We start from the raw sequence: 27985 nt of genomic DNA, 5'->3' as shown, positions 1-27985 counted from the left end.
AGAAATAATGCGAGTATGAACAATTTAATGGAGAGTGGTAGCATCTTCCGCTGATACGGATCATCCAAATCCAAAAAATAAACAAGGTAGTTTAGTCTGAAAAGATGAATCGTGTATCAGTCGTTTTACATCCAATTTGCGAGAGGGACTCTATTTAACACTCTATTCCTCTTCATCATCTTCATCATCTTCTTCGTCGTCTTCATCCTCCTCCTCCTCCTCCTCCTCCGGATCACCAGGTCTGTTCAGCCGGTACCACTCGTCATCGCCGTCTTCTTCATCGCCAAATTCGCCACTGTGCTCGTCCATAGGCGCGCTTGGTGTTGGCTGCATTGGGCTCTCTGATTTGGTTTCGACATTCATATCTTTGTCATTAGCCGAGACAACTTCCAAATGTGCACTCTCTTCTTGTAAATGAATAGAAGGTGCTTCGGTGATAATAGGTTTCAATGGATTTCTATCAAGATACGTGTCACAGCTATAGTCCCATTTGTCCATAACTTTAGAGCGTAAGCAGTCATCTCTTGTCCAAGTTGTTCCATAAGTGATTGGAGCATATACCATGAAGACTCCCACAATAACAGCAATAAGAACAGTAGTAGCTAAGATTTTCTTGGTGGATCGTAAGTTCTTGGTCAACAGATCAAACACAGCGGCAAATCCTAGGATACCAAAGTACAAAGCTGGCATGTAGTGGTGTAAAAATAATTGGCGACCCATCAAAAGGAATGGCAGAAAATGGAATGTCCATCCGGCGACATAGAATCCAATAGAATCCTGAAAGTAGCGACCAGCAATCCCGATTTTGTCAGAGTATCCGCGTTGTTGCCTCAAAATGAGAACGCCTCGTACAATGAGATATGAAAATATAGCCCATGTTGATCCCCAGTAGATGAGTGGATTGCCGAGCAGATATATTTGTTTCTCATCCTGCGACCACATTGATATACCTCGTTGTAGGATCGGCCAACTTGGTGGGCGAGAATCATACGGATGGCTATCCACCAATCCAGCATTGGACGTCCACATAACCTTGTTCAATTCCAAGAATTTTTTGAAGAATCCCGGGTTTTCGTATGATACTAGTTCGGCGGTCTCATTAAGCAGAGGGTGGTCATTTTGCTCGATATACCACTGAGTTTTGGGCATAGTACCGCCTTTGATGCATGTTACTTCCTGCTGGTCAAAAGCCCATTTCGGCACTATGTAGCCTAGTTAGCGACAAATGTACTTATTATTTGTGGATCCAGACAATAAAGATAGCCTTACGTTTGACGCTGTGTGAAAACAAAGTGCAGCCTTCATTGATATGTATGAGACGGAATACAGATCTTAGAGCTTGTAATCTTTCACCAGCAGCCGGCGACGAAGAGCTGTGATCTACAATTTCCACTCTCCAATAGTCATTGGCGTCTCCTTCATAGTCTTTGAATCCATATCCACTGAATTCGCAAAAATCAAGATCAGTATTCAAAGTATTTGCTTCGCTGAGATAATAAGGGGACGTTTCTTTAAAGCACCAACCTGACTTCATTATGATACTCTTCTTCAGTAACTGGTGGTCTATGGTCGTGACTATGCAGCATGATTGGGCTGGTTGATACATGCTCTAGACGAATGATGTCGCCATTTTTGACCCACTCCAATTCATCAGCATTCTCTACTTGATCTTCACCTCCTTTTCGAATTTTCCACAAATTGTTGTCATCTCTAAAGCTATAAAGAGTGATTTGTTGCTCTATACAACTTGTCAATAACTTGACATCTACTATAGCATTACCATTCAACTTACGTTCACTGCCAGTTTCGTATCGTGAGGAATGAGAATGCAGATATCCACCATTGGTTTTCAGATGTCTAATGGATATGATCGAGTTATAAGCAACATCTAGAAATAGATTGTCAAATGTCAGTCATGCTACTGAATCAATTGCACTCCAGAGCCATTTCTATGTACGAACCTGCCCGGGTTGCGGGGGCTTCGTTTCCTTTCAAGGTTTGCTGGAATGCCGGTGACATATGTGTATCACCATCTCCAGACAATGGAAGGGCAGTGAAATGAACACCAAATGCAAATATATAGATCAGAATAGGGACTATGATGAGGTAAAGGACTCGGTTGATAAAGTGGCGTCCGAAACCTGAAGGCGACACAGATAAGTCACCCCAAATATCCCACAAGCCTTTGATCGTCGAACAGCCGACGGTCGCTATGGTGAAGAGGCCAACCCACTTTGAACTTATAGAGCATCCTAGTCCGAGACCCGTAAGGAATAACCATATTTTCCACTGGAATGAAAATGGCTGGAGTCTTGGATCAGAGAATTTCATCCAAGCCATGATCGTGAAAGAGATGAAGAAGAGAAGGGGCGAATCAAGCAGGATCAATCGATTGTTTGCCACAAAACCATTTTCTATAAATTGACCTGTAATCAGACATAATTGTTCGCTTGTCCTAAAGTTTAGCATTACATCTTACCGAAGCAAACAAGCGTTGCGGCAACAAGCGCAGCTGCTGTTGAGTGACCACTAGCTTTGACGGTGATATAGCTCATGGGTATTGTGAGGAGACCAAGAATGCCGCAGAATAATCTCATCGACACGTAAGGAACTGCTGGTGCTAGATAATCACTGTAGGCGCATTTACTTTAGGAAATCCATTTTTGACGATTCATGCATAACTGAATTTTGGCTTACTCTCCAATATTGTTGAAATCAAATAAACCATCATATCCTGCCACACTACCGACCCCAGCAATCAATAATTTTGCAAGCTAGGTTAATGTTAGAGACACTGGATCAAAAATATGCGCGATATTTAGGCAAAAGGATTTACCGGAGGATGGACGTCAAAGAAGTATGTGTGATTGATGTATTTGCCGGCAAATTTACCAAAGTGAACTTCATCAAACCTAACATTTTCGTATAAGCGAGCTAAACAGCTGTCAATCGGTTAAATCTCGAGAGATTTACTTACACAACGGACGTTGGTTCCCAGATCTTATACAAACGGACTATGCCAGCTATAACAGTAACGAAAGCTGCAATTTGGAAATCGGTAAATGGTTGGCGTTTGCTGGCATCTAAGGCTTGACGGAAATATGCTCTGTAGTCGTGAGCCGAAGTTATCTTCGGCTTAATGAACTCTTCCTTTTGCTTTTCGCTCATAGCGACAAGCTTGGCTGAAGATTTCTGAGAAGGAATGAGCAAGGTCCACCTGAGCTGCAATTTGATCTTTTTTATATTTTTTGTGGCACATTGAGGAAAAATTTCAGGGCAATGAATGAGTGACAACGTGTCAGGCACTCTTGTGGATGAGGTATATCAAACAGGACATAAACGTTTTAATTATGTTTTTTTCTTTTTGCTAAAACTATGCACTTAGGCAGCAATAACTTTTTCTAGAGTATCAAGGAAAATATCAGCGTGCTTCATTTGGAATGTCAGCATAGGTCTGAGGCGAATGGCTCTGTCACCGCATCCACCGATATTCACACCATTCTTTCTCATCTCGCCAATAAGGGCATCTCTTTCTTGAGGCGTAGGTAAATCGAAAGCGATGAAGGTTCCTTGACCACGAACGTTCTCGAGTTTTCCATGCTTGCGGCTGATATCTTTCAATTCCTTTTGAAGATATTCACCAACTCTGTTGACATTTTCCAACAGGTTCTTATCTTGCACTTCACGTACAATTGCTGCGGCCTGCATGGCTCTGACCGGGTCACCCATCCAAGTGTTGTAAAGTCTGTAAGGCTGAGCAGGTCTGAACTTGGCGTGGCTATAGAAACCAGCTGCTTGGAACTTCTTGGAGAAAGTGACAAGATCTGGAGGAGATGGCAAGTTCCATGCTTCATGAGCCCAGAAGGTACCAGTGGCACCCACACCGGTTTGGACCTCATCGACGATAAAAAGTACGTCATTGTCCTGGCAAATCTTTTGAAGACCACGGAAGTACTCGGGGGATGCTATATATCGCATAAGTCAATGCATGCATTAATACACTTAGCCTGCTAAATTACGTACCGTGGTTATCACCTCCTTCCGATTGCACAGGCTCGACTACAACGGCGGCTACGGGGCTCTTCCACGATTTGACCAATTTCTCAACTTCAGCAAGAGACTCCTTCTCCACCTTCTGGTTGTATTCAACGTTATCCTCCAATGGGTACTTTCGCAGAGGGAATGTTGCTTTTGGCCAATCGAAAGCCGGGATGTCAACTTTGTGAATAGCCTTGCTTGCGGTAGCAGTCAACGATCCAAACAGACGACCATGGAACGCTTGAGTGAAACTGAGAATGGACATATCAGGAGAACCTGGTGCTTGGTTCTTCATACAACTTTGAAGTTCCTCTAAGCTAAAGTCCTGCTCGCCGCGGTTTTTGGCAGCCTTGTATATGAAAGCTGTTTTGAAAGCATTTTCGTTTGCACAGCTACCACACATAGCTGTAAAAACATTGGGCATACCCTTAGGAGCTACACTCATGAAAGCCGACTCCACGGTATCTACCCAGTCTTTGGTAGGGTTAACACCTAAGGCAGGTCTGTTGGCAAGTGCGGATTGAAAGACGGGAGAGGAGGCCAATGACAAGAAAGCAGGCGAATTGTATCCAATAGGAATGGATGCAATCTGCGCAAATATGTCTAAGAGAACGTTTCCATCTGCATCAACGATATAATTTCCCTTGGATTTGTGGAAATCTGACAGGAGTCCCTTAGATGTCAACTTCAATGTATCGCTCAGCGTCACCGAATATATGCTGTAAGCTAATCATACCTGCGATATAGAACACCGAACGCGTGTCCTGATATTGGTTCAATCTGCTCATAATCTCTTTGGAAGCCGGTCCGGGGATAGCGGTTTTGACAGATGGGGACTCGGGCTCGTCAGGGAAGAACGATTTTTCATTTGTATGAGCACCAACCCTTCCGTTTCCAACAGCAGTAGCCAGTGTCCTGACTGGCTGGTAAGCCAAAGCTGTTCGGAACAGATGGCCTTGCCGTGAAAGAGTTTTAAGATTTCTGACTGAGTGAAGCATAAGGCTCGCGTGAGTATCAAGAAGTCTAGAAAGTTGACCTTAAATATGAACAGGTGGTGTGGGAAATCAAAATCAAGACTCTCGACTATTTGTCAGATGAGTCCGCCCATTGGTCAGATTTTCTCGGCGTCCAATTAGAAGCGGGTTATTATCATTATACCTGTCATCGTTAAAGCTTGACAATGTACTAACACCGAGTCCCTGTGAGAGTTGTGGCACTCTGATAACGGCCATATATCCCGAAAGTAAAAATATGCTGCATGTACGCCGCTGTTTCGCCATCGGATTGGGTGACTAACCAATGTTCTGGACGTTCTCGTTGCAACATTTCATGCCGTTCTGTCGGCGAAAGTTACGTGAGATATTTGCCTTCCCGTTTGACCTTATGATGGAGAAAATACTACTTTTACGTAAAGCAGCGTGTTGGCTCCTAAGTAAGACATATGAAAAGGTACACGAATCAAAGCACTGCTTTCGAGTCCCATCTACGTCGGCATCTAGGCTTTAGACGGCTTCTTTGTTTATCTATAGTCTGGTGGAGCATACGCCTTGTTAGAAAAATTAATCATATTATTTGAGGGCCTGAATGTCAAAACTCAAGGCATTACAGTTGGCCTATTAGACACTAGCTGCTGATCATAACAATCGAGATTCCGAGAAACTAATTTTTGTCATTGAATTTCGGCATTTGGAAAATTGATGATTCATTCGAAAGTCACGAGGCAAAAGAACTGGTGGACGTTGATTGATTGCGACAGCCCAAATTTCACCAAACTCAGGAAATTTGCCTTTTCGCTTTTTCTTTGCTCTGCGTACTGAACTTTCTTTACAAGCGTTGTTATCGATAACTCATCATCGATACAATGGCAGGAGGAGCCATAACAGATTCCAACAAAGATAGCCAACTACGACCCTCTGATAGCGGTGCGGTTGTCTCTTCAAGTCGCACCAGCACGCTATCGTCTACCGATCCCAACAAACCAAAGCATGTAAAGAAACTGAGTTTTGTGAACAAGTTTCTTCATCCAAATGGAACACCGTCCGTGTCAAGACAGTCGACCATGGAATATAACTCTACTGATGGTCATCATGAGAAGCACAAATCCTCGACACATCAAGCACCAAGCGTCGCATCAGCTGTCGAAAGTACATCTTTGCTATCAAAATATGGAGTTTGCGAACGTGGTAGTATTGGCAAAGGGGCCACAGCCGTCGTTCGACTAGCACACAAGTTAGATAAGACTTCAAAAACAGAAAAGCTTTACGCTGTCAAGGAGTATCGAAAACGACGTAAAGGAGAGAGCGAAAAGTCTTATATGAAGAAGCTGACGAGCGAGTTTTGCATTAGCTCCACTTTCCGGCATAGGAATGTTGTGGAAACAGTCGATTTGGTGATGGATGAACAAAAGCGCTGGTGCATTGTTATGGAATATGTATGTCATGATGTCTTTGTTGACTATGCCGGGTTTTGAAGCTAACGCTATCTTATCAGTGCTATGGTGGCGACTTGTTCACTGCCATTAAGGCAGGTCAGATGACGGAAACTGAAATTAACTGCAACTTCCGACAGCTGCTGGACGGCATAAAATATCTGCATTCAGTTGGTGTGGCACATCGAGACCTCAAACCTGAAAATTTGCTGCTGGCCGGCAATTGTTTGAAGATAACCGATTTTGGTGTCTCGGACGTTGTGCAAATGACATGGGAGAAAAAGCGACACCTAAGTGATGGTGTATATGGCTCCGAACCGTATATTGCACCAGAAATATGGGCTAAAGAACCTTACGATGCCATCAAGGTCGACATATGGTCCAGTGCTATCATCTTTTATAGCATGCAAGCCGGATCGATACCGTGGAGGGTATCAAAGCAAGATGATCCCAATTACCATTTGTATGTCAAAGCCAGAGAATCTCGAGCTTTTGAACCATTTACGAAGCTACCGGCCGGTTCAGCTCCTACTATGTACAATATGCTTGACCCCAATGCTGCTGAGCGGCCATCCATCGATCAAGTGTTGCAGGATAGCTGGATTCAGACGATCCCTGTTTGTCGTGGAAATTATGATGACACCGGAATGGAGCATATCCATACGAAACATCTCGCGACCGCAAAGAAGTAAACATTTTATACGTGTTTCTTTTGGGAAATATTCCGTTCTTCGTAACATGCTTGTAGATATTACTTATTACCTCTTTCCAATTGTTCATGTTAAATTTATCGTTCTGTATAGCTTTTAGACAAAGGCTTCAGTTAACAAAAAAAAAAACAATATTATGACAGAAAAAAGTGTAACAGTAGCTATTTGAAAACCTTTATTGAAGACGGGTTGTATGCAAGGTCCAACAATAAAGTTCATAAACCATCCTTCCCCAGCTTAAAGGCGTTGCACCATTCGCAGTCACGATGACTCCGCTGACTTCGTCGGCTCAACCTTTGACAGGGCAGGTCACTTTTTGCATGTTGAGGAACATTGCTCGTAACGCCAATCGCCTCGGAAATTCGATAGTTTACTCAACTTGTAAACCGAGACAATCCTTGACAACTAAACGTTTTAACATGTCTAATAATTTGAAGAAGCCAGCTATTGGGCCCTCCCAAAAAGTTGCTCATTTCGAACGTGATGGTATGTTAGACTTATGCAACCTAGCTCTTTAGGACCACTGTAGCCTATGACTATCCACAGCTATCAAGTTTGCTAAAGTTTACATTTTAAAATTTTCCTGATGATGCTATGTTTTAGTATGGTCTATTTTCACACCTTTGGCTGTAGAAACAAAGGCCATCAATCTAGGACAAGGTTTCATGAAGTATGACATTTTCCATATGCTTCCGTCACATCACTACGGTAACTAATTATTTGCTCAGCTTCAACCCCCCTGATTTCGTACAGGAAGCCGCCAACCAAGCCATTCATGACGTTGGATCCAATCAGTACAGGTATAGATGTTGTATGACGATGCTTCAAAATTTAGATCCGCGCTGAATTACTCATGTGTTTTTTCAAGTCACCCACGAGGACGACCTAGGCTGAGACAAGCCTTGGCTAAATCGTACAGCCCACTTTTCGGACGACAACTTGACCCCGAATCTGAAGTGATTGTTACTGCTGGCGCAAATGAAGGTATTTATTGATGCTATCTGGGAGCACGAGTTGCCACTGTGTCCATACGTTCCTGACCATATGCGTCGTAGGAATGTTTGCTACTTTTGCGGCATTTCTGGATGAAGGCGATGAAGTTATTTGCATGGAACCATTTTTTGATCAATATATCGTAAGTGCAAGAGCTCAGCTCATTTCAATGTCTCCATTATTTGTGCTTACTGCGTCGTTTTTCTAGTCTAATATCACCATGAATGGAGGTGTCCCCGTTTATGTTCCATTGAGAGCCCCAGCCAAGGCAGCAACCGAGAACATTTCTTCGCATGAATGGAAGTTGGATATCAATGAGCTTCGTAGCAAAATCACCAAGAGAACAAGAATGATTGTGATCAACACTCCTCACAACCCAATTGGAAAAGTCTTTGACGAAGAGGAATTGATTGCCATCGGTGACGTTGCTGAGGAACACAACCTGATTATCCTATCTGACGAAGTGGTGAGTATTGGAATCCTGCGTATTGAGAATTGACTGTATACTAACGCCTTGTCCCACAGTACGATCGCCTCTATTATGAACCCGCCAAACAAGTTCGCATTGCCACTTTGAAGAACTTTTGGGATAGAACGATAACTGTTGGCTCTGGCGGCAAGTCATACGCTGCTACTGGATGGCGTGTAGGATGGCTAATTGGTCCTAACGAACTTATTCAGTACTCACTGGCCGCACATACTCGTGTTGTGTTCTGTGTTAATTCTCCTTGCCAGGAAGCATTGGCAATTGGCTTGGAAAAGAGTCAGGATTTACCTTATTTCCAAGATCAAATCAAGGCATATACTAAGAAGAGACAGATTCTATCAGCTGTCTTTGATGAACTTGGTTTACCCTATACAGTACCCGATGGCTCTTATTTCATTCTTGTTAACACAACCAACGTGCAATTCCCCAACAACTATGAGTTCCCTGATATTTTGGAATCTCGCGCTAAAGACTTTAAAATGTGCTATTGGCTCGCCAAGGAAATTGGAGTTGTTGCCATCCCACCATCCGAATTTTACTCCAAAGAGAACCGTAACCTCGCTGAGGATTTTGCTCGCTTTGCTTTCTGTAAATCAGACGACGTTTTGGAAGACGCTGTCGTGGCTCTCAGAAAACTTGCACCTTACATTAAGAAGTAGATGACCGCCTACCGGCTTTGCATTGCTACGCTGGTATTAGAACAATTATTGCATATTTTATGTATTCAGCCACTAACGGTATATAACGATAGGTGGTCGTAAAAAGTGAATTGTGAAAAAATAAAAAGCCTCTCCTCCCAAAGAAAGCGACGAGAGAATCGTTGAAATTTGGTGGCTCTAGGAAATGCAAGTTTGTTGAAGTACGTCTATTCTTGCATCATCTTTTGTAACGTTTGTCCATCGTAACCGTGTACTGACAAATCACTCCGCGTCTCTGTTGGGTCATCTAACGTTTGCTCCAAATAAAATGCCTAAGGACGAAGCGATTAGTACTAGAAATTTGAACAATTGATAACTTATGGGAACTGCGTTTTACCAAAAATCCATCCTTTGTAAGCCAATAGCGTTCTGTTCCACCAAACCTTTGAGCAATTTGAACTAGAAATTGTGGAGGAGGATGGGATCCGTTTGTGGTAAAGATGAAGTTGCCAAGTTCTTGGTTGTTGAGTGCGCCATCATGATCTTGGTCAAATGTTTCGAAAATCTCACTCAGCACTTCGGCAAGCTTTGGTGTTAGCTCGTGATCTTTAATTAAAGGTTCCTCTTCTAATATCACTTGGAAAGTTAGTACTTGAATGGGGTTGATGATTTGGGACGGCTAGTGCAGCAAACTATACCTTCGCTCCCTTTGTAACCATTAAGAATTTTAGAGATCTCCTCTTCTAAGTCTAAAATAAAGTAAACCCATAAGTACCCAGCTGTAAATAGGAGGTTTAGAGTACGAAATACGTACCATCAATAGGCTCATACTCGGGGTCGACAGTTCGACCAAAATCTAATAACATCATCGCCTCTTCCAACCTATTGAGGATATACAGGATAAATCCAAGAAGGTGGTAACATCCAGCATGACCAGGGAACACATCTTTTTGACAGAAAGCTTCAGTGATCTGTTTCGCGAAGCGTTCAGAGAATTCTTTAGCCTACCTAGAATCCAAACTAGCTTGGAAGCAACGCGGCTCAAGATCGTCACATCTTGACTATCTTGGAACGATTGAAGGTCCTTTTGGGCTTTGATATACTCTTCTTCGCCTTCGTGGAGTAAAGCGTTATTCTGAGCGTCGGTTCCGTTTACAGCATTGTTTTTTTCGATATAATACTGCCTCCAATTACTTGGTTCATTGGCAAATTTAGCGCCTAAAGCTGGATCAAGCTCCAAACCAGAAGTTGTAAGAATGTGATACACAGCAAACAAGTTTCCGAAATCGTGATGAGTTTTGCTGCATGGAATTATGAAAGGTCAAACGGTGTAGTGTAAAAGTGAAAGGTGAAGTTAAGTCGGACACATTACCTTCTCCACAACTCATTACTAGAGTAGATTTGAAAGAAAGTTTTGCATGTTTGTGCTAAGCGGGCAATGTCCGCTGGATCCAAAGAGAATGCCAACTCTATCAAGACGTTCTGCGGAATGGTTTCTATTGTCAACATGTTAAGGTCTTCCAAGCGTCTCAATTCAAACTGCACGCATAGGCAAAAAAAAAAAAAATGCGGTAAATTTTGTGCCCAATCGGGGCAAGCAGTCTTGTCACAAAGTATCTTCGACAAAGCTCCCTTCGCGAACTGTGATCGTAATGAAGGTAGTAAAAGACCGAAGTAAATTCCTAATTATGAGTACATGGAGCTCTTCCTACTGGCCAGTTTCTTCTTTCATTCGATATCTTTGTTGGCATGAATTCACAACAGATGGCTAATAACTTGGCAGCTGAACATAATGTATCCATTGGAGGCATCTTTCTCAACAACAGCGCCATCACCTACACTATCAGTTTAATTGCTATTCAAATATATCTATTCTCGAAGGTTATAACATTACAATAACATGGGCTCTATACTTCATACACTTTCCGTTTCCTGGCTGCATGTTAGAGCTAAGTCAGGTGACTTATAACTCCGCGCTGCGAAGCAAATGCCGCCGCCCAAGTAACTGCAGCTAACCAGTATCATTTAGACCTCAATCCTTCTCCAAGATGGCTATGGCAGTACGTACCTCATTAGTATCATGTACGACTATATATTGACATACTGAACCTGTTTAAAACAATCTTTAGAGTTTATTTGGACTTTCTACCCCTGTGGACATTGATATCACCTTCGCAGGCGAGGAGCACCGAAAGCATGTAGACGTCAAGGTTGATAAAGATCATCGTGAATCCATGCCTTTGTATTTGGATGGAGAAACCGTCAAAGGAAAGGTACAGTTCATTCTGCCTCATGCCTGAGTTCCGTTCTAGCTGCACATCGAACAGTATGAATGCCAAGAATGTCATACTAATCAGCCTCTTATGAACTAAGGTGACAATCAGACCTAGAGACGGAAAGAAGGTTGAACATAACGGCATCAAAATTGAATTCGTCGGTAGCATAGGTAGGCTTCATCATCAACGATTGAAAAAACCGTGTTCATTGTCGACTGACTATTGCTCCTCTGGGTAGACCTTACACAAAGTGGTAGCAAAACGACCGAGTTTTTGGCGTTATCTCAAGAATTAGCAGCCCCCGGTGACATGAGACAGGCCACCAGCTTTGATTTTGAGTTCAAAAACGTTGAAAAACAATATGAATGCTACTATGGAATCAATGCCAAGCTAAGGTAGGTGCACGTGGTACGATAAGTATTCCTTCTGGAGCCATTTTGACCAACTCGATAACTGCAATATAGATACTTTGTGCGTGTCACTGCAGCGCGAAGAATGGCAGATTTGGTCAAGGAGCGAGATATTTGGGTTTATTCCTACACATTGCCCGCTGACCTCAACAACTCAATTAAAATGGAAGTTGGTATTGAGGATTGCCTGCATATTGAATTTGAATACAACAAGTCCATGTAAGTTGAAACCTGATGAAGTAACTCGACGTTCTCATTAGATTGACTCATTGATCGACCTTTTCATGTCTTGCTTAGGTACCATATGAAGGACGTCATTGTAGGTAAAATCTACTTCCTACTTGTACGTATCAAGATCAAACATATGGAACTATCTATCATCAGACGCGAAACCACTGGTGCTGGTATGTAAATTCAAAAGTAATATCTTTGAATGGCTCTGAAACTGATCATTACTCTATAGCCCCTAATCTTTACAATGAAAGCGAAACGATCACCAAGTTTGAGATTATGGACGGTGCTCCTGTGCGGGGTTTGTATATTTCAAATTCACCTGTTCTTGCAAGTTATTTTTGTTTCTGACCATTGCTCTCTACAACAGGAGAGACCATTCCTATCAGACTATTCTTGGGAGGTTTTGAGCTGACGCCTACTTTCCGCGGTAAGTAATGATGAACCACGCGCCACAACAGATGGCACACTTACCTAACTCTTCATCGTTTCGCAGACATCAACAAGAAGTATTCCACGAGATATTATCTTAATCTTGTTCTCATAGATGAGGAGAACAGACGTTATTTCAAGCAGCAGGAGATCACTATATTCAGAAGAAAGGTTGATGATGGATTTCCTCCCGACGAAACTAATGGCGAGGCGTAATTGAATTTAATAATAAAAATTGATGAGATACCGAAATGCAGTCACAGCTGCAATGACACATTTTTGAGTACCTTGCAGTTTCTTTTTTGTGGTGTGTTTTAGAAAGACTTCCCTCTACCTCTTCATTTCGACATGATAATTCCCGCTTTCGACGAGTCTAATGGCTCACAGAAAGACTTTTTAGCTTTCTTCTCGGATGTTCTTGCTGAAAATGTCACCATTGCTAACTACGAAAGCGTTCTTGGAAATGACTCAAAGGCCACTTACTGGTTGTGCGCTTCCAACGTTGACGATGCCTTGAAGCTACTCGACGCTGGTGTCGGCAAGATCATTTTCAATCTTGATACCTACCTTCAAATTGAGAACGATATCAACCACGTTTCACCCCAAAGACTCGGTGTGGTTGTCGGCTCAAGTCAGTCCCTGAGCAAAATTCAGCAAGCCGCCCATCAGCCCTCAGTTTACATTTTGGCCGGTGACTTAGCAACCATCGCTCAGGACTCCAACGTTGTTGAGTTCGCTGTATCAGCCAAAAAGAACCTTCTGCCTGAAGGTGGTGCTCGCCGTATCTGTGTTTTGACAGATCGCGCCCCCCAATTGGAGTTGATCTCAAGCTTAGACAAGGTTAATTTAGATGTTATCGTTCCCAAGCAATTCTTGACAACCTCCTCTCCAGCAGAATCAGGCAAGATTAACATTGGTCAAGCTTTCATGGCCTCCGCTATCACTGATCGTGCCGACGGACTCTACCCCACCATGGTCGTTGATGAACGTAAGGTTGCATTGGGTCTCGTTTACTCCAGTGTTGAAAGCGTTGCCGAATCCATTAAAACTGGCACTGGTGTCTATCAATCAAGAACCCGTGGTCTTTGGTACAAGGGAGCCACTTCAGGAGCCACTCAAACTCTTTTGAATGTTCAATTCGACTGCGACGCTGATGCTCTTCAGTTTACAGTTCGCCAAAATGGAAGTGGATTCTGCCACCTCAACACAAAGTCATGCTTTGGTGCTGAAAGTGGTATTAGCGCTTTGGAGAAGACTTTGTTCCAGCGCAAACAAAATGCACCAGAAGGCTCATACACTGCTCGTCTGTTCAATGATGCCAAGCTTCTTAACGCCAAGATCATGGAGGAAGCCGAAGAATTGTGTGAAGCGAACACCAAGGAAGACGTCGCATGGGAAGCAGCAGATTTGATTTATTTCGCCATCACCCGGTGTGTTGCTGCTGGCGTTTCTGTCAGCGACATTGAGAAGAACTTGGACAAGAAGTCATTGAAGATCTCTCGCAGACCTGGAAATGCAAAGCCCAAGTGGGAGGCAGCACAGAACAACAGCGAAAAACCAGCAGCGCCTGCACAACCAGCTGCAGCTCCACAACCTGTTGCTACAGAGAGTGGACGTATCAAAATGAATTACCACGATGCCACTAAGATCTCATCAAAGGAGCGAGCGGATCTCTTGAAGAGACCCATCATCAACTCTTCCGACATCATGAGCAGAGTCACTCCCATCATCAATGCTGTTCGCGAACGTGGTGATGCTGCTGTGCTTGAGCTCACTGCCAAATTCGATCGTGTTCAATTGCCCACTACTGTCATCAAAGCACCTTTCTCTCCTGAATGCATGCAGTTGGATGAGAAGACTAAGGCCGCTATTGATCAAGCCTACGACAACATCTACAAATTCCATGACGCTCAAATGGATAGAGAAACTTTAGTTGTCGAGACTATGCCTGGTGTTGTTTGCTCACGATTCGCTAGACCCATCGAGAAGGTTGGTTTGTATGTTCCCGGTGGTACCGCTGTTCTTCCCTCTTCAGCCTTGATGCTTGGTATCCCAGCCAAGGTTGCTGGCTGTAAGCAGATCGTTCTTGCCACACCTCCTCGCCCTGATGGAAGTATTGTTCCCGACGTCATGTACGTTGCTCACAAGGTTGGCGCCACTCACGTTGTTACTGCCGGTGGTGCTCAAGCTGTTGCCGCCATGGCTTATGGTACCGAAACCATTCCCAAGGTTGACAAGATTTGCGGTCCTGGCAATCAGTATGTAACAGCTGCTAAGATGCTTGCCCAAAACGACTCTTCTTGCCTTGTTTCCATCGATATGCCTGCCGGTCCTTCTGAAGTTCTTGTTGTCGCCGATCAAAACTCAAACCCTGCTTATGTTGCATCTGACCTCTTGTCCCAAGCTGAGCACGGAGCCGACTCTCAAGTCGTCCTTGTTGCTGCCGGTATTACTGACGAGAAATTGGCAGAGATTGAAGAACAAATCCATGTTCAAGCATCACGACTCCCACGCGTTGATATTGTCAGACAGAGCATCCCCAAGAGCTACACCCTGCGAGTAGCCAATTTGTCAGAAGCTATGGATTTCTCCAACGACTACGCACCAGAGCATCTTATTTTGCACATTGACAATGCTGAAGATGCTATTCCCCTTGTTCAAAATGCTGGTAGCGTTTTTGTCGGTGCATACTCTCCAGAGAGGTAAGATCTTTCACATCTACTGAATAACGAGCCTTGTTATGAAACTAACAAATCACGTACTCCTCAACTTCTATAGCTGTGGTGACTACGCCTCCGGAACCAACCATACCTTGCCTACATATGGCTACTCCCGCATGTACTCTGGTGTCAACACGTTAACTTTCGTCAAACACATCACTTCACAACAATTGACTGCAGATGGTCTTAACCGTCTGGGCGACACTGTTATGCAGCTGGCTGAACGTGAGGGTTTAGAAGCTCATCGTAATGCAGTTGCTATAAGAGTCGCTGATTTGAGAAAGTAGAGAGAGAGAGAGAGAGAGAGAGAGAGAGAGAGAGAGAGAAAAAAAAAATGCCCCTCATTGTATTTTGTCCTTCAAGATTGTCAGAATCTTTTGACTGAATAATATAAAATAAAAAGAATTTAAACTATTATTAAAGATGCCATAATGCTTAAATTCATCCGTTGCTCAAAGTTTAGCCTCAAGGATGTATCGTGGTGGATTGTTCATCAGCTTGTGATGTTTTATCATATCTGCCGCCTTCTCGGCAGTAGCGATGACAGGCCAGCAGATTTGACCACCAGGAATACGAGGGAATACCGAAGCATCCACTACTCTGAGATTTTTGGTGCCGTGTACAATCAAATTCGCATCCACTACTGAAGTAGAGTCTGCTTTGGCGCCCATCTGAACGTGAAGGTTAAAGGAGCGTTCAATGGAAATTATCGTTTGATGGTGTGGCAAAATACACATACCTTACAAGTACCAGCAGGATGGTAGGTTGTTACGATCTCTTTTCGCACATAATCAGCAATTTGCTCATCCGTAGACAGAGGACCAGGCTGAATCTCTCGTTTCAGATATTTAGAAAACCCAGGTTGGTTCACTATAGCCAGGGTCTTTTTGAACGCAGCGACGTAGAGCTCTACATCTCGTGAATCGGATAGCACTTTAGGATCCACAAGCGCTTTGCTCCAAGGATTGGATGAGGCTAAGCGCACAGTGCCCAATGAGAATGGGCTTAATAGAACGATAAAAACGCTGGTTCCTTCTGTGTTCTTGAGAACCAGAGGGTCCTGATTAATAAGATAGGGAGCTTCAAAAATTTCGAAATGAGGCGAGTCGGATGCACTAGCGTTACAAGGGCCGTCCTATTGAACAATAAAGATAAGCACATAGATATACTTATAAGTTTGTGATGAAAAACGCTTCCAAATAGCTTACAGGGATGCGGAAGTAGGCTGCTGCTTCAATGATAGGGCGAGTCAATGGACCATCGTTATGTACGAGGCCGCGGTAAAAGTTGTAGACGAGTTTAGGTATAGATGCTTGCAAGCCATTTAAAGAGTAGCCCGGGATTGTCTCGTATAATAGAGGAATTCTATTGTGGTCAGCCATATTTTCACCTACACCTTCAAGGTTGTGAATCACCGGTATTTTGTGTTCCTCCAGATGACGACCAGGTCCGATTCCACTAAGCATCAATATCTGGTCTGGATAGTGAGCATTTACGTAGAAACGGAGGAAGAGTTAAACGATAGTATTACCTGAGGAGATTGGATTGCACCTGCACACACCGCAACCTCTCTTGCTACTCTAACGGTAAAGGTATGGCCATTCTGCTTTGTCTGGTATTGCACCGCTTCGGCAACACTCCCGTCAGCACTGAAAATAATCTTGGTTACATGGCATCCGAGGCCAACTGTCAAATTTGGTCTTGCTAATACGCTTGGGGATAAGTATGCACTGGATATCATGGAGCGACGACCATTGAAAGAAAACGTTTGGAATGTTAAAGCGCCGCAACTGACATGGCCGTTGATATCATGGACTCTTGGAATGCCTTCTTTTTCACACGCGTCTAAGAATGCATGGCCTAGTGGCGTCTGGTCAACTACACTGGTCGTATGCCATGGCCCATCCCTACCTATATACCGCGAAGCTCATATGTTAACGTAAACCATGGTCTGCAACAATGATTTTTGAGATATCATACCGTGTAGCTCTTCGTGATACGGCATGTTTTGAGCAGGGTTATATGTTTCCGCTTTCCTGAAATATGGCAACAGGTCGTTGAACGCCCATCCTTCAATTCCCCACGAGTCATAATCAGCGGGAGCACATTGTTGCAACTACAAATTTTGAGTGAAATTGGATTAATCCATGGTCGGCACAACAGTTGCAACTTTCTTTTGACCTCGAAAACCTACTATCATAGCATTCACATTACTACAGCCACCGAGAAGTTTTCCGCGCGGCCAAATTAACTCTCGGTCGTAAGCGTGCTTTTGCTTTACAGTCGTAATCCCCCAATCGTATCGAGTGTCCTCGTGTAAGCGGGGATAGAGCATGGGGATCCTAGCTGCCATGATATTTCCATCACTTGTACCTGCCTCCAGCAACAAAACCCGGTTAGCTGGGTCCTCAGAAAGCCGACTGGCTAGGACGCAGCCTCCGGTGCCACCTTATCCCAGTTCACGAGAGCGTCAATAAACCTATACATTATCTCGCCTGAGAATATCCAGACATACCTCCTATGACGACATAGTCGAATATACGGCCATTAAGTTTATCACCTCGAGTAACAGGCATCAAGTCAAGTTATATACGAAGTAATATTATCGAGGACAAGAAAGATTCGACTTCTGTGGTGGGGTAAGGTGAGACAGAATACTTTTGTCGTGTGACTGCAATATTGACTTTGGTACTCGTCTCCATGCGATTTTCGCACACACACAAAGGTTAAGAACATCTTGGTGGGGTAGCACTTTTATTAGAGCAGAGTTTTACATCCATACTCCTGCATAAGCACCTTTGAAGTTGGCTTCAAGGGGACCGCCAGCTGCAAAAAGTTTAGTGCGCTGATGATTGTATTTGAGAGTATATATAGCTTTGGTTGGATTTCCATGCCATCCCCCTGAACTACTTTGAAGGTCGTTTTCTACTGCAAACCAGCCTGCACTTGCACTGCGAAAATCTTGTCCATCTATCTTCAAATATCTTTGCGCTCGCAAATCGTACCATCCTATATGCCCCATTCCTCCACCTGAAGTAATGATATAGTCGCAGTAATCAAGGGACCGTACCCCAGTGTAGTCATTGACAGACTGAAACGTGTGAACAGAGGACCCAGATCTGGCATCCATAACAGCCACATGAGCTTGGGATCCAACAGCTACCGTGGCATTTTGGTTATTTCCAGCCATGCAAACAGCTTCCAGAGGAAAAGGCAAGCAAATGGAGTTGACCTGCTAATGGATTAACTTAGTCAAAGATCAAATATGAAGCCAAAAGATGGTCAATGTACAAACTTACAGCTGCCTGCTTTTCCACATCCCATATGTCCAGAAATCCATTGGAAGATAGTGTAACTGCCTTCATGTCTAGGTATATTAAATCGCGTATTCGTTGACTGTCAATTTCAGTTGTGCTCCATAAGGCTTCTAGAATTTCAATCGATCGATCTTGTACACTTTGTTGTTTGTTTCCATTTACTTTCCAGCATTTCATCGTTCCGTCTCTAGAACCACTTATAACGGTTTCGTTGTCTATCCAAGCTACAGAAAATATAGCGTCGGTATGCCCTTGTAGTATGGTGTTTGATGAAAGTGATGGTAAGTCAAGTATGTAGATGGAATACGGGTTACTGCTCGCCACGGCGATTAATGTGCCGGCTGGATTGGCATTAATGGCTCGAATTCCAGCTAAGGGAACCGTTGAGTTCTTGGGCAGATGATTACTGCCACGACAGAAGTTCTGCGTTCGTTGACTACCTCTCAAGTATATGGCGTTGTGCTTTTGAGTAATTGATATAGGAGAAGGCGATGGCAGCTGTATGTCAAATTTTTTGGCGTGGTTTACGTTGTAAACAAGCAACTTATACCAATGTCATTACCACGGATATTATATTGTGCCATGCAGCGAAATTGACGCATTTACAGTTTTGATTATTAAGTGACGTTACCTTTTGATCTTTGGTGCCAAACAAAATGTCGCCATCATTAAGCCAATATGAACTGAATACTTTATCGCTTCCCGTAATATTCACCGGACTTTCTTTGAGTATCATTGGTACTTGTGTTACTGTGGAGCCTTGCCAGTGTGTAACAGAGAATTTCTGGCCAATCTCCCTCTTCCAAAGGAGTTCATTTGGTCTCATTGTACTTTTCAGTGAATTCTATCTAATAAAGAGGATATTAATATACTTGTGAATATTTTATAGTCAAAAGCCATAATACATAGCATACTGACAAAAATTGCCCTTAGACAGCTTGTTGGAGTTCCAATCGCAGTTTAGTGAACAATGGAAGCTTTTGTAGCTACAACGTTTTTTTTCATAAAATCATGCAAAATTCAAGGAATGACGATGTGTATTATGCTGCGTCAATGATAGAATTAAACCTCTGTGACATTCGAACAATTCGAGTGAAATGTAGAACTGAATGTTCGCAATTAGCTTGCAACAAGTCGTCCAAGTTAAGCCGAAGAAAGGAGAACCATATGATTAAAATTGGGTATTTTTATTTTATAGTGGGAGTGAGCTCAGCTCAGGTTGGCTTAGCTTGCCGACTAGCAATCTCTCGTCTCTCCTGTAGATCTTTACGGAAGTTCATGCCCGTCATAACCAGCTTTCTAAAGTTTTCATTCAATCTTCCTTTGGCTGTACCATCGCCTGTAGGTGAAATTGGGCTATTCATGGACGTTGACTGTCCGACAGCACTTCGAATTCCCAATTGTTGGAACTGTGCGGTATTAAAATTACTAGCGGTATTCGCAATGGTATTGAAGGACGTCGAAATTGAACTGGGGAGCACATTTGTTGCGGGCAAATCAAGCTTGCCCAGTATATCTGAGCTATCAGCTAGCGTTTCAGCGCTGCTTATCCGTTTCTGGAAAGCTTCCATCACCTGAGGCTGGTCTGCCTTCCGAATACCCTGATATCAAGCAATGTATGAATATTATATCCTTGTTCCATGTGCTCCTTACAGTATCACGTACCTTTATATCCATGATCTTCTGGAAGTTGTTGGTGCTCTTATCCGCTATCAAGAAGATGTAGCTCTCAATGAATCCCTCCACAGGATCAGATGGTGTCATGACTGCCTTTAAAAGGGTCTCCATTCTGTTAAAACCTCTATTTACAAGCTTTGCGAATCTGCGAAGAGAGAACGTCATGAGAGCTGTATCTTGTATACATCGACAAACGCACGTATATATCAACTTACGATGCTGGCACAGCAACGGAACCTTCCGTGCCCATGAACGGCATATCCATAATGGTGGTTTTAAGCGCATGGATATCAAGCAGCATCTAGTGTTCACATAATTCGTGAGTGACAGCCACATGAATGATAAGTTATACCCCCATATATACCTGTTCAGCTCCGACCTCTGAAATTGGCCGGCATCTTGTTATATTCGCCAGGTGTCGAGTGACAAATGCCCTAGATAAGCCGCACCATGTTAGCAAAAAGAATAGCGCGAGGTACCGCCACAATCTTTGGAATTAACACTCACTCGACAAAGCGGTCACAAAAAGTCCTGAAATAGCGTTTAGTTCCTATAGTCTTTCCCATAATCGTAATGCTATTGACAAGGCATGATTGTAAATCGCTGACATAGGATGACTGGTCTCCAACAGACTCCACCAAGCCCCAAGAAATCTTGGCCATAGCTTGATACGCAGGATCAAATTGACCAAGAACTCCTCTTATCAGCGCTCCAATGGACACCGAAGCCGCACTGGGAAATCATACATAGGGTGTCAATATACTATGAGAAGAATACAAGACGTGTATGCCACTCACTTCAAGAAGTTATCACGCTGTGCTTGTAGATCGACCTGATCTTTCCATTTATCGTCGATCTTCTCCTTCAGCTTTTCCTCCAACTGATTGCTATGTTAGTCCTGTTGCCTTTACCGTGGTAAGCAGCATGAAATAGTACCTGTAGCGTTGTAATTCCACAGTAATCCGCAGTATTCAAAATGTAGCATGCGAATCGTATCTGTTCATTTTCTAAAGGTCGCTTTTCGTCCCTTTATGCGGATTAATATCATGGAATCAGATACACCATCATTCAATCTCCTTTCATCCCACCCATGCAGCAGCAAGTTTTGATCCTTTACCTGGGTAAGTTTCCTAGTAGCACATTTGTACAGTAATTATCCAGATGCTTTCCAAAAAGATTGCATAGATCAAAGAAAGCCTTCCCTGTTGATAATCTAGCGCTTTGAACAAGAGTTTCACGATAGAAATAGAACAGATCTGTACTAGAAGGCAAAACCACAGTGGTGGCATCGAGTTCCAAGTTCAGATCAGACGTCTTGTATTCTTCTATCATTCCGGCCAGTGCGCTGAGACATTGCCATAGTTAGGATATTTGAAAAAATGGGGTGGAGTATCAAAATTGTCTTTAAACCACGTACCCATCCTCCGCTTCAATGTACAATCCAAGGTATGGTTCAAAAACAGAAGATATAGACTTTTCAAATTTGAAAGGCTGTCGATGGGTATCATCTTTCTGGCTCTGTTGGCTGAAGCGCTTCGACAACTGATTCTCGAATTCGATGGTCAAATGTAAGCTTTTGAGCAATTCCTTCACATCAATCTGCTGTTGCTTCTTTGCCAACACCTCCTTCAAGTCGTCACTGGGCGGGCGGCGTAAGAGCTTCATTCTTCACTTCAATGAGCAAGGAGATGACATATCTTTGCTTACCTTGTAATTTTGCAAAAGCTCTGACATATCTTTTCACTGACATGCCATGACGGGGGGAATATTGAGCCGTGCTCCTCATCACATGTATTCAAAGTCCTCTTCAACCAAGCATATCGACGGGATACATTGTCGAGATCTGACACCTACAAATTCCACTTAGTAACTAATCGTATGGTTGCTTTCAGTCATTAAAGATAACAAAAAAAAATTACCTCAAATCCAGATCGGAACAGATTTCTATAAGTTTTGAGTTGCAAATCAACGTACCAATCGGTAAGAGAATTTCTATAGAAAGGCGATGGTCAGAATTGTTGAATATGACCGAGCCACCTCATCAAAACGCATAACCTACACAGATTCTGTTCCCAAAACGGTGACTACCAAACAAGCGTCGTGTAATACGCTAGCATAACCCGTCATGGATCCATCCGAATTGAACCTGTACACCTTTGATTAGAGGTTGTCACGAAACTTTCAACTGTTTTGCGTCCTACTCACGCAGATTTGAATTCTTGCAGCGCACGGGTGTTCAGATCAGTCTGTAGCGCAGCAATCGACTTGGAAAGTTCAGCCACCTGTGGTATACTTTTGTACAATTTGAAATGCTGTATCAACTGAAGCACTGCTTGGAGAAGCTGAGCGCTGTCTTTGTATTGCCTCTTCTGTATCATCACTTCGAGCTGGCTCACAGCGGTTACCAACATTTGTAGTCGTTTAAGAGCTGTGATCGACAGGGTAAGATGTCTCTTTGCAAAATCAAGCGACTTTATGTCTTGCGTTATTTCCTGCACCATTTCTTCCGACTGAGCCGCCTTCTTTTTGATATCCTGAATTTTGATGAACAAATCCTTCATTCACTCCAATGAGTATCCAATGATTGCGCTCTCGTAGCCATACATACACCAAATACCTCGATGGATTTTCTCGCCTTTTTCAGCTCTTCAGCATTATCTGCACCCTTATTTAGTTGTTCTGACGTGAGTCGTTTGATTTCGATACCGAGTTCGTCGAGTTTTGATCGAAGGACGCCGAGCACACTGTCCATTGATGCCATGGCTTGTTCTAACAGTCATAAAAATTCATTAGTGCTGAACTACAGTCCTGGATTATCTCCTTATGCTACGTATACTATGTGAGCAAACGCACCATTGGGGAATAAGCGGTTGATGTACTCTGTAGGGTCGAATTGCGGAGCATCTAACGGATCCTTCACTTGTAAAATAGAGGACACCTGTGTCTCTAAATGGGGAGATAAACTCAACGCCGTGGCTTGGTCATAGTAAACTGATTCTTTTTGATCATCCTCAGCGGATGAGCTACCAGAGTTTGAACTCGGTGCTGGCATTGAATGAATGGAGGTTGTCGACGGGCACAAGTAACACTTCACGTTTCCTTAGTTGGAAGAGCGCGCCATGGGCGGGGTTAGGGTATGTCGAGACGGCCAATCAATTACACTTTCTAGCCATTGTTCAGCTTATTTCTTTTTTTATTTAAGCGAACAATTACAGTATTTTATGAATGAAATATTTCTTTTTTTCTTTCAAAAAATGATAAAACCACATCACCAGTCTATTGATTAACCGGCATGTTCGACGGCAACGGTAACGACCTTGCCGTCAACAATGGTACTCTTCAACTGCTCTGGGACAGGAAGCTCTACAAATTCTGCGTCTTCGGCAGGGCTTTCAGGCACAAGAATGTTGACGGCGGATGTCTTTGCAGTCAAAATCTCGACATCCAAGCAGTTCTTGCTCAAGTAGACTTGACCACCATCACACTTATCAATGACAATGGTGGGGGTAACGTTGAAGATTTGGACACCAAATGACCTGCAGTTAACAAGATCGACAGTGGAAACAATGGTGTCTACAGCCAGGCCACACTTGTGACATGAATCTAGTCGCTAGCGTTAATATACCATATCATTAGCGTAGTATACATCCAATATTTAACTTACCCATGGTAACGGCGTTGACCTTGCCCTTGATACGGATGGTGGAGTTCTTGCATCCAAAAATGTAGACAGCATGATTGATCTCACCTTCAATCACAACATCGCTGTTACCTTCATGATTTTCTACAACCCATTTGTTTCCTTGCAATTCGGTCTTTGCAGGCTTCTTCAAGACGTATTTTCCGGGCTTATTTGGAGTTGGTGGACGGGTCTTCTTCACAGCATCATCAGAAACAACACTTCCTGCTCTCAAGGATGGGTTCTTGTGTGTCATCTGACTCTTATCAACCTTGCGAAGACCTGATGTCACTGATTCACCCTTGTTCAACTCAGCAAACACGGCGGAAGCTCCCGTGGCGGAAGGTGCAGGCTTGGCAGCAGCATCTTCGAATTCGGTCATGACGGGTGGAGGTGGAGGAGGAGGGGGTGGTGGGCCTCCAGCAGAAGGTGCAGGTGCTGGTGGGGGTGCGGTGGGGGTAGGAACGTCAGATCCAGAAGGTTGAGACGAGACCTTACTGAAAGCTGACTCGGGGTTTTCACCATTTGGATTCCACACAAGTCCAGTGCGGTGGTGCTCCTTAACATAACTGTATAGCTCGTTAAGAATAGCCAAGAACGCCTTGGTCCATTCGATCTGCTGGGGGTCTCTGAAAACACCGTAGTGAGCTAAAGCATCAGACCTATACCAATTTCACATGCTGACTTACTTGTCTTTGAACTCCTTCACGACTCGGTTCGAGTAAAACTGAGCAGCGTTGCCCATTTCCTGGACGTAAGGTGCAGGTGTAGGTTCCTACGGCCGGAAGACTTCTTAGCAAGGCATTTTCTTCCATACACCATCTGTTTTTTAACTTACCACAGCGATCCAACCAAATGCAGGAACACCTTCAGCTACGGTGCTTAAATGGTTAAACTGTTTGTGACCTCTATTCTTATCCTTCACTTCGGTAATAGCCATGAGAGGTTTTTGAATAGGCTCTATGAGTTTGGCAAAGGTAGGTGAGCTCATATCGGGCTTCTTAGCGATAGAGGCTAAATGAATAAAATCGCGCTGAGCGTTGACGAGCTGTTGCAAGAGTTGAGCCTAGAAAACGAGAGATACACGTCTGTTAAAACACTCGTAGCAAAAAAGACCGTGTCCTAGCCGATCCATACCTGTTCCTGAACAGGGCCACCGAGTTGGCCAGATAGTTCAATAAACCGTTTGACTGGGGTATCAATTGCGCTACTGAATGCTTCGACAGCTCTAGGAACCTCCACGGGAGCCTCTTTAGGTTGGGCAGATGAAGCTGAAGGAGCAGCAGGTGGATGGGTGGCGGTGATGGTAGAAGCAGACATGCCCGAAAGGGCCAAGTCTTCCAGCCGAGTGGTAGCTACCTCTAGGCGTTTGATGAGGGTAGCAAGGGAATGGAATTCTGACATAAGTAAGAGATGAAGGCCAAGAGCTGAGTTTGCAGACGTGAAATACGGCTCCACATAAAAATTGGGAAAATGACGTACATGGTGCCTTTACCATGTACGATGGTATGTATTGTGATATAGTATATAGTACATGATGTGAGTATGCTAGACTAAAGAGTACAATCGTTATAGTATGGTAGTGATAGTGGAATAGCTGCCAATGACGACAATGAGAACTTGAATCAGAGCCCACAAAAACGGAATCCAAGTCGACATGACAAAGAAACCGGCATTATAGATGATGGACAACACGACACCTGAAATGAATTAGAATGGCGGATGGAGGTTAATGGCCGATTGTTTTTTGCTTGTGTGTACATGAAAATACACCTGACCGGCCGGCGCCCATATATAAAAAATAAAATAACATTCTTCACATACCAACGACACTTCCAATGATAAAGGAAGAAAGGCATCCGGCCAACACAAATACTAACGGTATAAGAACCAGCATATACCATTTGAAAGTGTGTGATTTAAGAAACATAAAGTAGGCCCAGATACCTAACGAAAAAAGTGCTCCGGTTTATATCTGCGAGGGGAGTTCTGAAGGATCTCAGGAGATATAAGTCTTACCTGCTGGGAGATAAACGATAATCGAGAATAGAAGTGACCAAAGCACGGTGAATTTCCAAATGTCTGAAAGGAAATGGTCAATTTCATTCCTGTGGTCGTCGAGGTTTCTCAACTGAGCGAAAATACCTTTCATATAATACAGCGAATGAGGAATGTCAGCGATTAAACTCAGGGGATTGAAATTGGGACCAAATGGCCAGTACAGAGATGGCCATGGAGGAGCTTCTTTGTAGCCATAAGGCAAGTAAAAATGCGAAGTGGACATTCTGCCGACAGGGCGGGCGGGTCGAAAGCAAAGGGCAGTCGGCAACAAGCATTTCTTGAACCAGCTTGTTCCAGCAAGATTTAAATCTCCGCATTTCCCACCTTGACTTGCTCACCATGACCCATCTCGACATCAAGCTCAAGCTAGCTAACACTGCTGCCACTCTTATTCTTGTTGGCTCACATGGATTTAGTTTTCAAGACTGGTAAGCTCTGTCTACATATATTTTATTGTTGTTGTGACACGCGACATGTTCTGTATTGACGAAATGCCTCTGTCCTGCCGAATTGCGTTACCAGGTTCCTTCGCCATCCTGAAAAGTTTGGTGGTCGCGACTTCATTCTCATTCTATCTGTCATATTGGAAGTTTTGCTAATCGGTATGACGATTTACCAGTGGTTACCCAGTGCTCCCAAAGGTATGTTTGTATTTCTTGTGTTGGCATAAGGCGGAGTCGGTGTTCTAACCATCATGATGTTATTTGCACAATAGACGCATTTGAGGCCATCGGCTTCTGGTATCTTTTGATTGCTTTGGTCAACAGTGGTCAAGCTCTTCTTTGGGTAAGTTTTGTTCTTCGTTCTGTTTGAAAAAAAAGGAATCCATTTTATTCAATACGCCTTTACAGTATTTCCACCTCGATATCTTGGCATACGTTGGCCTGTTATGGCTCTTAGCTTCTGTAGGATTTGTCTATCACCGACTTCGCGATTACCCTCCCAGAAATGCAGTTGACTTGCTATTCGTCAATGCTCCTTTCTCCATCTACGCTGCGTTCACTTTCTTTGCTACGTTGTTCCAAAGCTTCTGGTTCTCTGAAGTCACCAGAACTCACCCAGTGGTAAGAAGCACACTTTCCATATTGGCCCCACAAATTTAACTTGTTTGTTAACCGTCACTTGACTCTTTGTGATACACATAGGTGCATACGGTTATCATCATAATTGTTGGATTCGTAGCATTGCACCTGGTTGACTATTCTCAACGTAAGGATTGGATTTACGCTGCAACCACCTCATGGTGAGTTTTTTTCTACACGTGAAGACCCTTGAACATCTCCTTCCAATACGTACTGATCGACAAATTTGGTTGAACTTGTTATTAGGATCCTCCTCGCAGCCGCCGTGTTTCTCACCGGTGTACCCCATGTCACTTCTCTCGTTGTGTGCGGTATTCTCGTCAGCGCCATCGCCCGTGCCACTGTTCCCGACATTTTGGAGCGTATTAACAAGCGCTTCAGTCGATTGACAGATCGTCTGAGTGGCGAAAGAGCGCCACTTCTAGGAGGCAATTAACACCATATCCATGCCCAACGCGTGTAATATGTTCAATCTCGTATTTCTTTCGGCAGATGTTCTTCCATGTGTATTCCAGTAAATTCCACTGCTAAATACAGTACTGATTTTCATCCGCCCCTATGGCAACCACCATCTATTTTGCACTTCATTATCAGCATGGTTGGATCATAACACATTATCAGGAGAGACTATTTTGTTTCAACCATAGGAGTTTGTTGTTTTTCTTTTCCTTGTAAACCAAGGAGGATGCGTGTTTAGGATGATGGGTCCATATGCTCAACGTGTACCGGCGAATGGGTCAAAGGGCCCAAAAAAAAAAAAAAAAAATTGTGACAGGCTCGACTGGCGTGTGACATTGAAATGGCCA

General features: G+C 43.6%; 13 protein-coding genes across 13 annotated transcripts; 5 read left to right on the top strand and 8 right to left on the bottom strand.

Annotated features, from left to right (window-relative positions):
• On the bottom strand, nucleotides 1–3217 carry K450DRAFT_182243 (uncharacterized protein). The gene is made up of 9 exons (XM_051584390.1): nucleotides 2978–3217; nucleotides 2837–2912; nucleotides 2698–2774; nucleotides 2480–2631; nucleotides 1962–2414; nucleotides 1793–1888; nucleotides 1525–1738; nucleotides 1270–1442; nucleotides 1–1202 (listed from the first exon to the last, which is right to left on the bottom strand). Exons 1-9 carry the CDS (start codon nucleotides 3166–3168, stop codon nucleotides 163–165), a joined length of 2472 nt encoding a protein of 823 aa, XP_051449245.1. The 5' UTR covers nucleotides 3169–3217; the 3' UTR covers nucleotides 1–162.
• A 98-nt stretch (nucleotides 3218–3315) lies between these two features.
• On the bottom strand, nucleotides 3316–5080 carry K450DRAFT_218819 (uncharacterized protein). Its single transcript, XM_051585272.1, has 3 exons — nucleotides 4775–5080; nucleotides 4024–4698; nucleotides 3316–3965 (listed from the first exon to the last, which is right to left on the bottom strand). Exons 1-3 carry the CDS (start codon nucleotides 5034–5036, stop codon nucleotides 3382–3384), a joined length of 1521 nt encoding a protein of 506 aa, XP_051449244.1. The 5' UTR covers nucleotides 5037–5080; the 3' UTR covers nucleotides 3316–3381.
• Nucleotides 5081–5827: 747 nt separating this feature from the next.
• K450DRAFT_218814 (uncharacterized protein) lies at nucleotides 5828–7410 on the top strand. Its single transcript, XM_051585271.1, has 2 exons — nucleotides 5828–6469; nucleotides 6529–7410. The coding sequence occupies exons 1-2, from the start codon at nucleotides 5900–5902 to the stop codon at nucleotides 7156–7158; spliced, it is 1200 nt and encodes a 399-aa protein (XP_051449243.1). The 5' UTR covers nucleotides 5828–5899; the 3' UTR covers nucleotides 7159–7410.
• A 78-nt stretch (nucleotides 7411–7488) lies between these two features.
• Nucleotides 7489–9669, top strand: K450DRAFT_218810 (uncharacterized protein). The gene is made up of 8 exons (XM_051585270.1): nucleotides 7489–7662; nucleotides 7780–7846; nucleotides 7905–7976; nucleotides 8045–8160; nucleotides 8232–8311; nucleotides 8378–8635; nucleotides 8695–9348; nucleotides 9408–9669. Exons 1-7 carry the CDS (start codon nucleotides 7497–7499, stop codon nucleotides 9313–9315), a joined length of 1380 nt encoding a protein of 459 aa, XP_051449242.1. The 5' UTR covers nucleotides 7489–7496; the 3' UTR covers nucleotides 9316–9348; nucleotides 9408–9669.
• On the bottom strand, nucleotides 9421–10964 carry K450DRAFT_218808 (uncharacterized protein). Its single transcript, XM_051585269.1, has 6 exons — nucleotides 10667–10964; nucleotides 10303–10595; nucleotides 10109–10240; nucleotides 9993–10043; nucleotides 9692–9921; nucleotides 9421–9626 (listed from the first exon to the last, which is right to left on the bottom strand). The coding sequence occupies exons 1-6, from the start codon at nucleotides 10801–10803 to the stop codon at nucleotides 9522–9524; spliced, it is 948 nt and encodes a 315-aa protein (XP_051449241.1). The 5' UTR covers nucleotides 10804–10964; the 3' UTR covers nucleotides 9421–9521.
• Nucleotides 10965–11318: 354 nt separating this feature from the next.
• K450DRAFT_218796 (uncharacterized protein) lies at nucleotides 11319–12930 on the top strand. Its single transcript, XM_051585268.1, has 9 exons — nucleotides 11319–11354; nucleotides 11424–11567; nucleotides 11668–11740; nucleotides 11809–11965; nucleotides 12035–12199; nucleotides 12278–12384; nucleotides 12444–12512; nucleotides 12582–12641; nucleotides 12708–12930. The coding sequence occupies exons 1-9, from the start codon at nucleotides 11343–11345 to the stop codon at nucleotides 12857–12859; spliced, it is 939 nt and encodes a 312-aa protein (XP_051449240.1). The 5' UTR covers nucleotides 11319–11342; the 3' UTR covers nucleotides 12860–12930.
• A 30-nt stretch (nucleotides 12931–12960) lies between these two features.
• On the top strand, nucleotides 12961–16034 carry K450DRAFT_218791 (uncharacterized protein). The gene is made up of 2 exons (XM_051585267.1): nucleotides 12961–15345; nucleotides 15422–16034. Exons 1-2 carry the CDS (start codon nucleotides 12992–12994, stop codon nucleotides 15648–15650), a joined length of 2583 nt encoding a protein of 860 aa, XP_051449239.1. The 5' UTR covers nucleotides 12961–12991; the 3' UTR covers nucleotides 15651–16034.
• K450DRAFT_218786 (uncharacterized protein) lies at nucleotides 15733–18044 on the bottom strand. The gene is made up of 7 exons (XM_051585266.1): nucleotides 17879–18044; nucleotides 17558–17811; nucleotides 17344–17479; nucleotides 16895–17274; nucleotides 16572–16835; nucleotides 16103–16498; nucleotides 15733–16034 (listed from the first exon to the last, which is right to left on the bottom strand). Exons 1-7 carry the CDS (start codon nucleotides 17937–17939, stop codon nucleotides 15816–15818), a joined length of 1710 nt encoding a protein of 569 aa, XP_051449238.1. The 5' UTR covers nucleotides 17940–18044; the 3' UTR covers nucleotides 15733–15815.
• An 89-nt stretch (nucleotides 18045–18133) lies between these two features.
• Nucleotides 18134–19506, bottom strand: K450DRAFT_267596 (uncharacterized protein; the record flags this gene model as incomplete). The annotated part of the gene is made up of 3 exons (XM_051592848.1): nucleotides 18134–18598; nucleotides 18663–19178; nucleotides 19312–19506. The coding sequence occupies 3 exons, from the start codon at nucleotides 19504–19506 to the stop codon at nucleotides 18134–18136; spliced, it is 1176 nt and encodes a 391-aa protein (XP_051449237.1).
• A 340-nt stretch (nucleotides 19507–19846) lies between these two features.
• Nucleotides 19847–23431, bottom strand: K450DRAFT_218778 (uncharacterized protein). Its single transcript, XM_051585265.1, has 15 exons — nucleotides 23211–23431; nucleotides 22975–23126; nucleotides 22563–22912; nucleotides 22417–22503; nucleotides 22277–22349; nucleotides 22065–22207; nucleotides 21775–21996; nucleotides 21475–21702; nucleotides 21294–21384; nucleotides 21155–21237; nucleotides 20865–21089; nucleotides 20722–20791; nucleotides 20573–20658; nucleotides 20346–20502; nucleotides 19847–20281 (listed from the first exon to the last, which is right to left on the bottom strand). Exons 1-15 carry the CDS (start codon nucleotides 23407–23409, stop codon nucleotides 19895–19897), a joined length of 2553 nt encoding a protein of 850 aa, XP_051449236.1. The 5' UTR covers nucleotides 23410–23431; the 3' UTR covers nucleotides 19847–19894.
• Nucleotides 23432–23515: 84 nt separating this feature from the next.
• On the bottom strand, nucleotides 23516–25456 carry K450DRAFT_218773 (uncharacterized protein). The gene is made up of 5 exons (XM_051585264.1): nucleotides 25174–25456; nucleotides 24875–25102; nucleotides 24726–24811; nucleotides 24022–24665; nucleotides 23516–23960 (listed from the first exon to the last, which is right to left on the bottom strand). The coding sequence occupies exons 1-5, from the start codon at nucleotides 25438–25440 to the stop codon at nucleotides 23641–23643; spliced, it is 1545 nt and encodes a 514-aa protein (XP_051449235.1). The 5' UTR covers nucleotides 25441–25456; the 3' UTR covers nucleotides 23516–23640.
• Nucleotides 25457–25495: 39 nt separating this feature from the next.
• K450DRAFT_218771 (uncharacterized protein) lies at nucleotides 25496–26347 on the bottom strand. The gene is made up of 4 exons (XM_051585263.1): nucleotides 26182–26347; nucleotides 26056–26118; nucleotides 25861–25983; nucleotides 25496–25736 (listed from the first exon to the last, which is right to left on the bottom strand). Exons 1-4 carry the CDS (start codon nucleotides 26318–26320, stop codon nucleotides 25606–25608), a joined length of 456 nt encoding a protein of 151 aa, XP_051449234.1. The 5' UTR covers nucleotides 26321–26347; the 3' UTR covers nucleotides 25496–25605.
• Nucleotides 26348–26393: 46 nt separating this feature from the next.
• K450DRAFT_218765 (uncharacterized protein) lies at nucleotides 26394–27945 on the top strand. The gene is made up of 6 exons (XM_051585262.1): nucleotides 26394–26525; nucleotides 26620–26738; nucleotides 26813–26883; nucleotides 26949–27161; nucleotides 27243–27306; nucleotides 27426–27945. The coding sequence occupies exons 1-6, from the start codon at nucleotides 26437–26439 to the stop codon at nucleotides 27566–27568; spliced, it is 699 nt and encodes a 232-aa protein (XP_051449233.1). The 5' UTR covers nucleotides 26394–26436; the 3' UTR covers nucleotides 27569–27945.
• Nucleotides 27946–27985: the final 40 nt, after the last annotated feature.

The sequence above is a fragment of the Umbelopsis ramanniana genome, assembly GCF_025399195.1.
Source record: "Umbelopsis ramanniana AG unplaced genomic scaffold K450scaffold_2, whole genome shotgun sequence".
Classification (NCBI taxonomy): Eukaryota; Fungi; Mucoromycota; class Umbelopsidomycetes; order Umbelopsidales; family Umbelopsidaceae; genus Umbelopsis; species Umbelopsis ramanniana.
This window is presented reverse-complemented; position numbering and strand designations above follow the sequence as displayed.

Excerpts from the sequence above, each read along its gene's own strand:
- K450DRAFT_218786 (XM_051585266.1), bottom strand. The coding sequence starts at position 17,939 with ATGCCTGTTACTCGAGGTGATAAACTTAATGGCCGTATATTCGACTAT. Across the intron at positions 16,836-16,894 it reads GTGCAATCCAATCTCCTCAG|ATATTGATGCTTAGTGGAAT; the intron begins GTAATACTATCG and ends TATCCAGACCAG. Across the intron at positions 16,499-16,571 it reads CAGCCTACTTCCGCATCCCT|GACGGCCCTTGTAACGCTAG; the intron begins GTAAGCTATTTG and ends ATTGTTCAATAG.
- K450DRAFT_218810 (XM_051585270.1), top strand. The coding sequence starts at position 7,497 with ATGTTGAGGAACATTGCTCGTAACGCCAATCGCCTCGGAAATTCGATA. Across the intron at positions 8,161-8,231 it reads TACTGCTGGCGCAAATGAAG|GAATGTTTGCTACTTTTGCG; the intron begins GTATTTATTGAT and ends TATGCGTCGTAG. Across the intron at positions 8,312-8,377 it reads CATTTTTTGATCAATATATC|TCTAATATCACCATGAATGG; the intron begins GTAAGTGCAAGA and ends TCGTTTTTCTAG.
- K450DRAFT_218771 (XM_051585263.1), bottom strand. The coding sequence starts at position 26,320 with ATGTCCACTTCGCATTTTTACTTGCCTTATGGCTACAAAGAAGCTCCT. Across the intron at positions 26,119-26,181 it reads TTCGCTGTATTATATGAAAG|ACATTTGGAAATTCACCGTG; the intron begins GTATTTTCGCTC and ends ATTTCCTTTCAG. Across the intron at positions 25,737-25,860 it reads TATCATTGGAAGTGTCGTTG|GTGTCGTGTTGTCCATCATC; the intron begins GTATGTGAAGAA and ends AATTCATTTCAG.
- K450DRAFT_218808 (XM_051585269.1), bottom strand. The coding sequence starts at position 10,803 with ATGTTGACAATAGAAACCATTCCGCAGAACGTCTTGATAGAGTTGGCA. Across the intron at positions 10,241-10,302 it reads CAAGCTAGTTTGGATTCTAG|ATGTGTTCCCTGGTCATGCT; the intron begins GTAGGCTAAAGA and ends TCTGTCAAAAAG. Across the intron at positions 10,044-10,108 it reads CGAGTATGAGCCTATTGATG|ACTTAGAAGAGGAGATCTCT; the intron begins GTACGTATTTCG and ends ACTTTATTTTAG.
- K450DRAFT_218765 (XM_051585262.1), top strand. The coding sequence starts at position 26,437 with ATGACCCATCTCGACATCAAGCTCAAGCTAGCTAACACTGCTGCCACT. Across the intron at positions 26,526-26,619 it reads GGATTTAGTTTTCAAGACTG|GTTCCTTCGCCATCCTGAAA; the intron begins GTAAGCTCTGTC and ends TTGCGTTACCAG. Across the intron at positions 27,162-27,242 it reads TCACCAGAACTCACCCAGTG|GTGCATACGGTTATCATCAT; the intron begins GTAAGAAGCACA and ends TGATACACATAG.
- K450DRAFT_218819 (XM_051585272.1), bottom strand. The coding sequence starts at position 5,036 with ATGCTTCACTCAGTCAGAAATCTTAAAACTCTTTCACGGCAAGGCCAT. Across the intron at positions 4,699-4,774 it reads TTCGGTGTTCTATATCGCAG|ATTTCCACAAATCCAAGGGA; the intron begins GTATGATTAGCT and ends GACTCCTGTCAG. Across the intron at positions 3,966-4,023 it reads GGAAGGAGGTGATAACCACG|CATCCCCCGAGTACTTCCGT; the intron begins GTACGTAATTTA and ends TGCGATATATAG.
- K450DRAFT_218814 (XM_051585271.1), top strand. The coding sequence starts at position 5,900 with ATGGCAGGAGGAGCCATAACAGATTCCAACAAAGATAGCCAACTACGA. Across the intron at positions 6,470-6,528 it reads GGTGCATTGTTATGGAATAT|TGCTATGGTGGCGACTTGTT; the intron begins GTATGTCATGAT and ends CTATCTTATCAG.
- K450DRAFT_182243 (XM_051584390.1), bottom strand. The coding sequence starts at position 3,168 with ATGAGCGAAAAGCAAAAGGAAGAGTTCATTAAGCCGAAGATAACTTCG. Across the intron at positions 2,913-2,977 it reads TGGGAACCAACGTCCGTTGT|GTTTGATGAAGTTCACTTTG; the intron begins GTAAGTAAATCT and ends CGAAAATGTTAG. Across the intron at positions 1,889-1,961 it reads AGCCCCCGCAACCCGGGCAG|ATGTTGCTTATAACTCGATC; the intron begins GTTCGTACATAG and ends ATCTATTTCTAG.
- K450DRAFT_218778 (XM_051585265.1), bottom strand. The coding sequence starts at position 23,409 with ATGCCAGCACCGAGTTCAAACTCTGGTAGCTCATCCGCTGAGGATGAT. Across the intron at positions 21,997-22,064 it reads AGCTTTTGCAAAATTACAAG|TGACGACTTGAAGGAGGTGT; the intron begins GTAAGCAAAGAT and ends CCGCCCGCCCAG. Across the intron at positions 20,503-20,572 it reads TCCGTTGCTGTGCCAGCATC|ATTCGCAAAGCTTGTAAATA; the intron begins GTAAGTTGATAT and ends CTCTCTTCGCAG.
- K450DRAFT_218791 (XM_051585267.1), top strand. The coding sequence starts at position 12,992 with ATGATAATTCCCGCTTTCGACGAGTCTAATGGCTCACAGAAAGACTTT. Across the intron at positions 15,346-15,421 it reads GGTGCATACTCTCCAGAGAG|CTGTGGTGACTACGCCTCCG; the intron begins GTAAGATCTTTC and ends CAACTTCTATAG.
- K450DRAFT_218773 (XM_051585264.1), bottom strand. The coding sequence starts at position 25,440 with ATGTCAGAATTCCATTCCCTTGCTACCCTCATCAAACGCCTAGAGGTA. Across the intron at positions 25,103-25,173 it reads GTGGCCCTGTTCAGGAACAG|GCTCAACTCTTGCAACAGCT; the intron begins GTATGGATCGGC and ends CTCGTTTTCTAG. Across the intron at positions 23,961-24,021 it reads GGTCAACGCCGTTACCATGG|ATTCATGTCACAAGTGTGGC; the intron begins GTAAGTTAAATA and ends GCTAGCGACTAG.
- K450DRAFT_218796 (XM_051585268.1), top strand. Across the intron at positions 11,741-11,808 it reads TGAATTCGTCGGTAGCATAG|ACCTTACACAAAGTGGTAGC; the intron begins GTAGGCTTCATC and ends TCCTCTGGGTAG. Across the intron at positions 12,200-12,277 it reads TTTGAATACAACAAGTCCAT|GTACCATATGAAGGACGTCA; the intron begins GTAAGTTGAAAC and ends TGTCTTGCTTAG.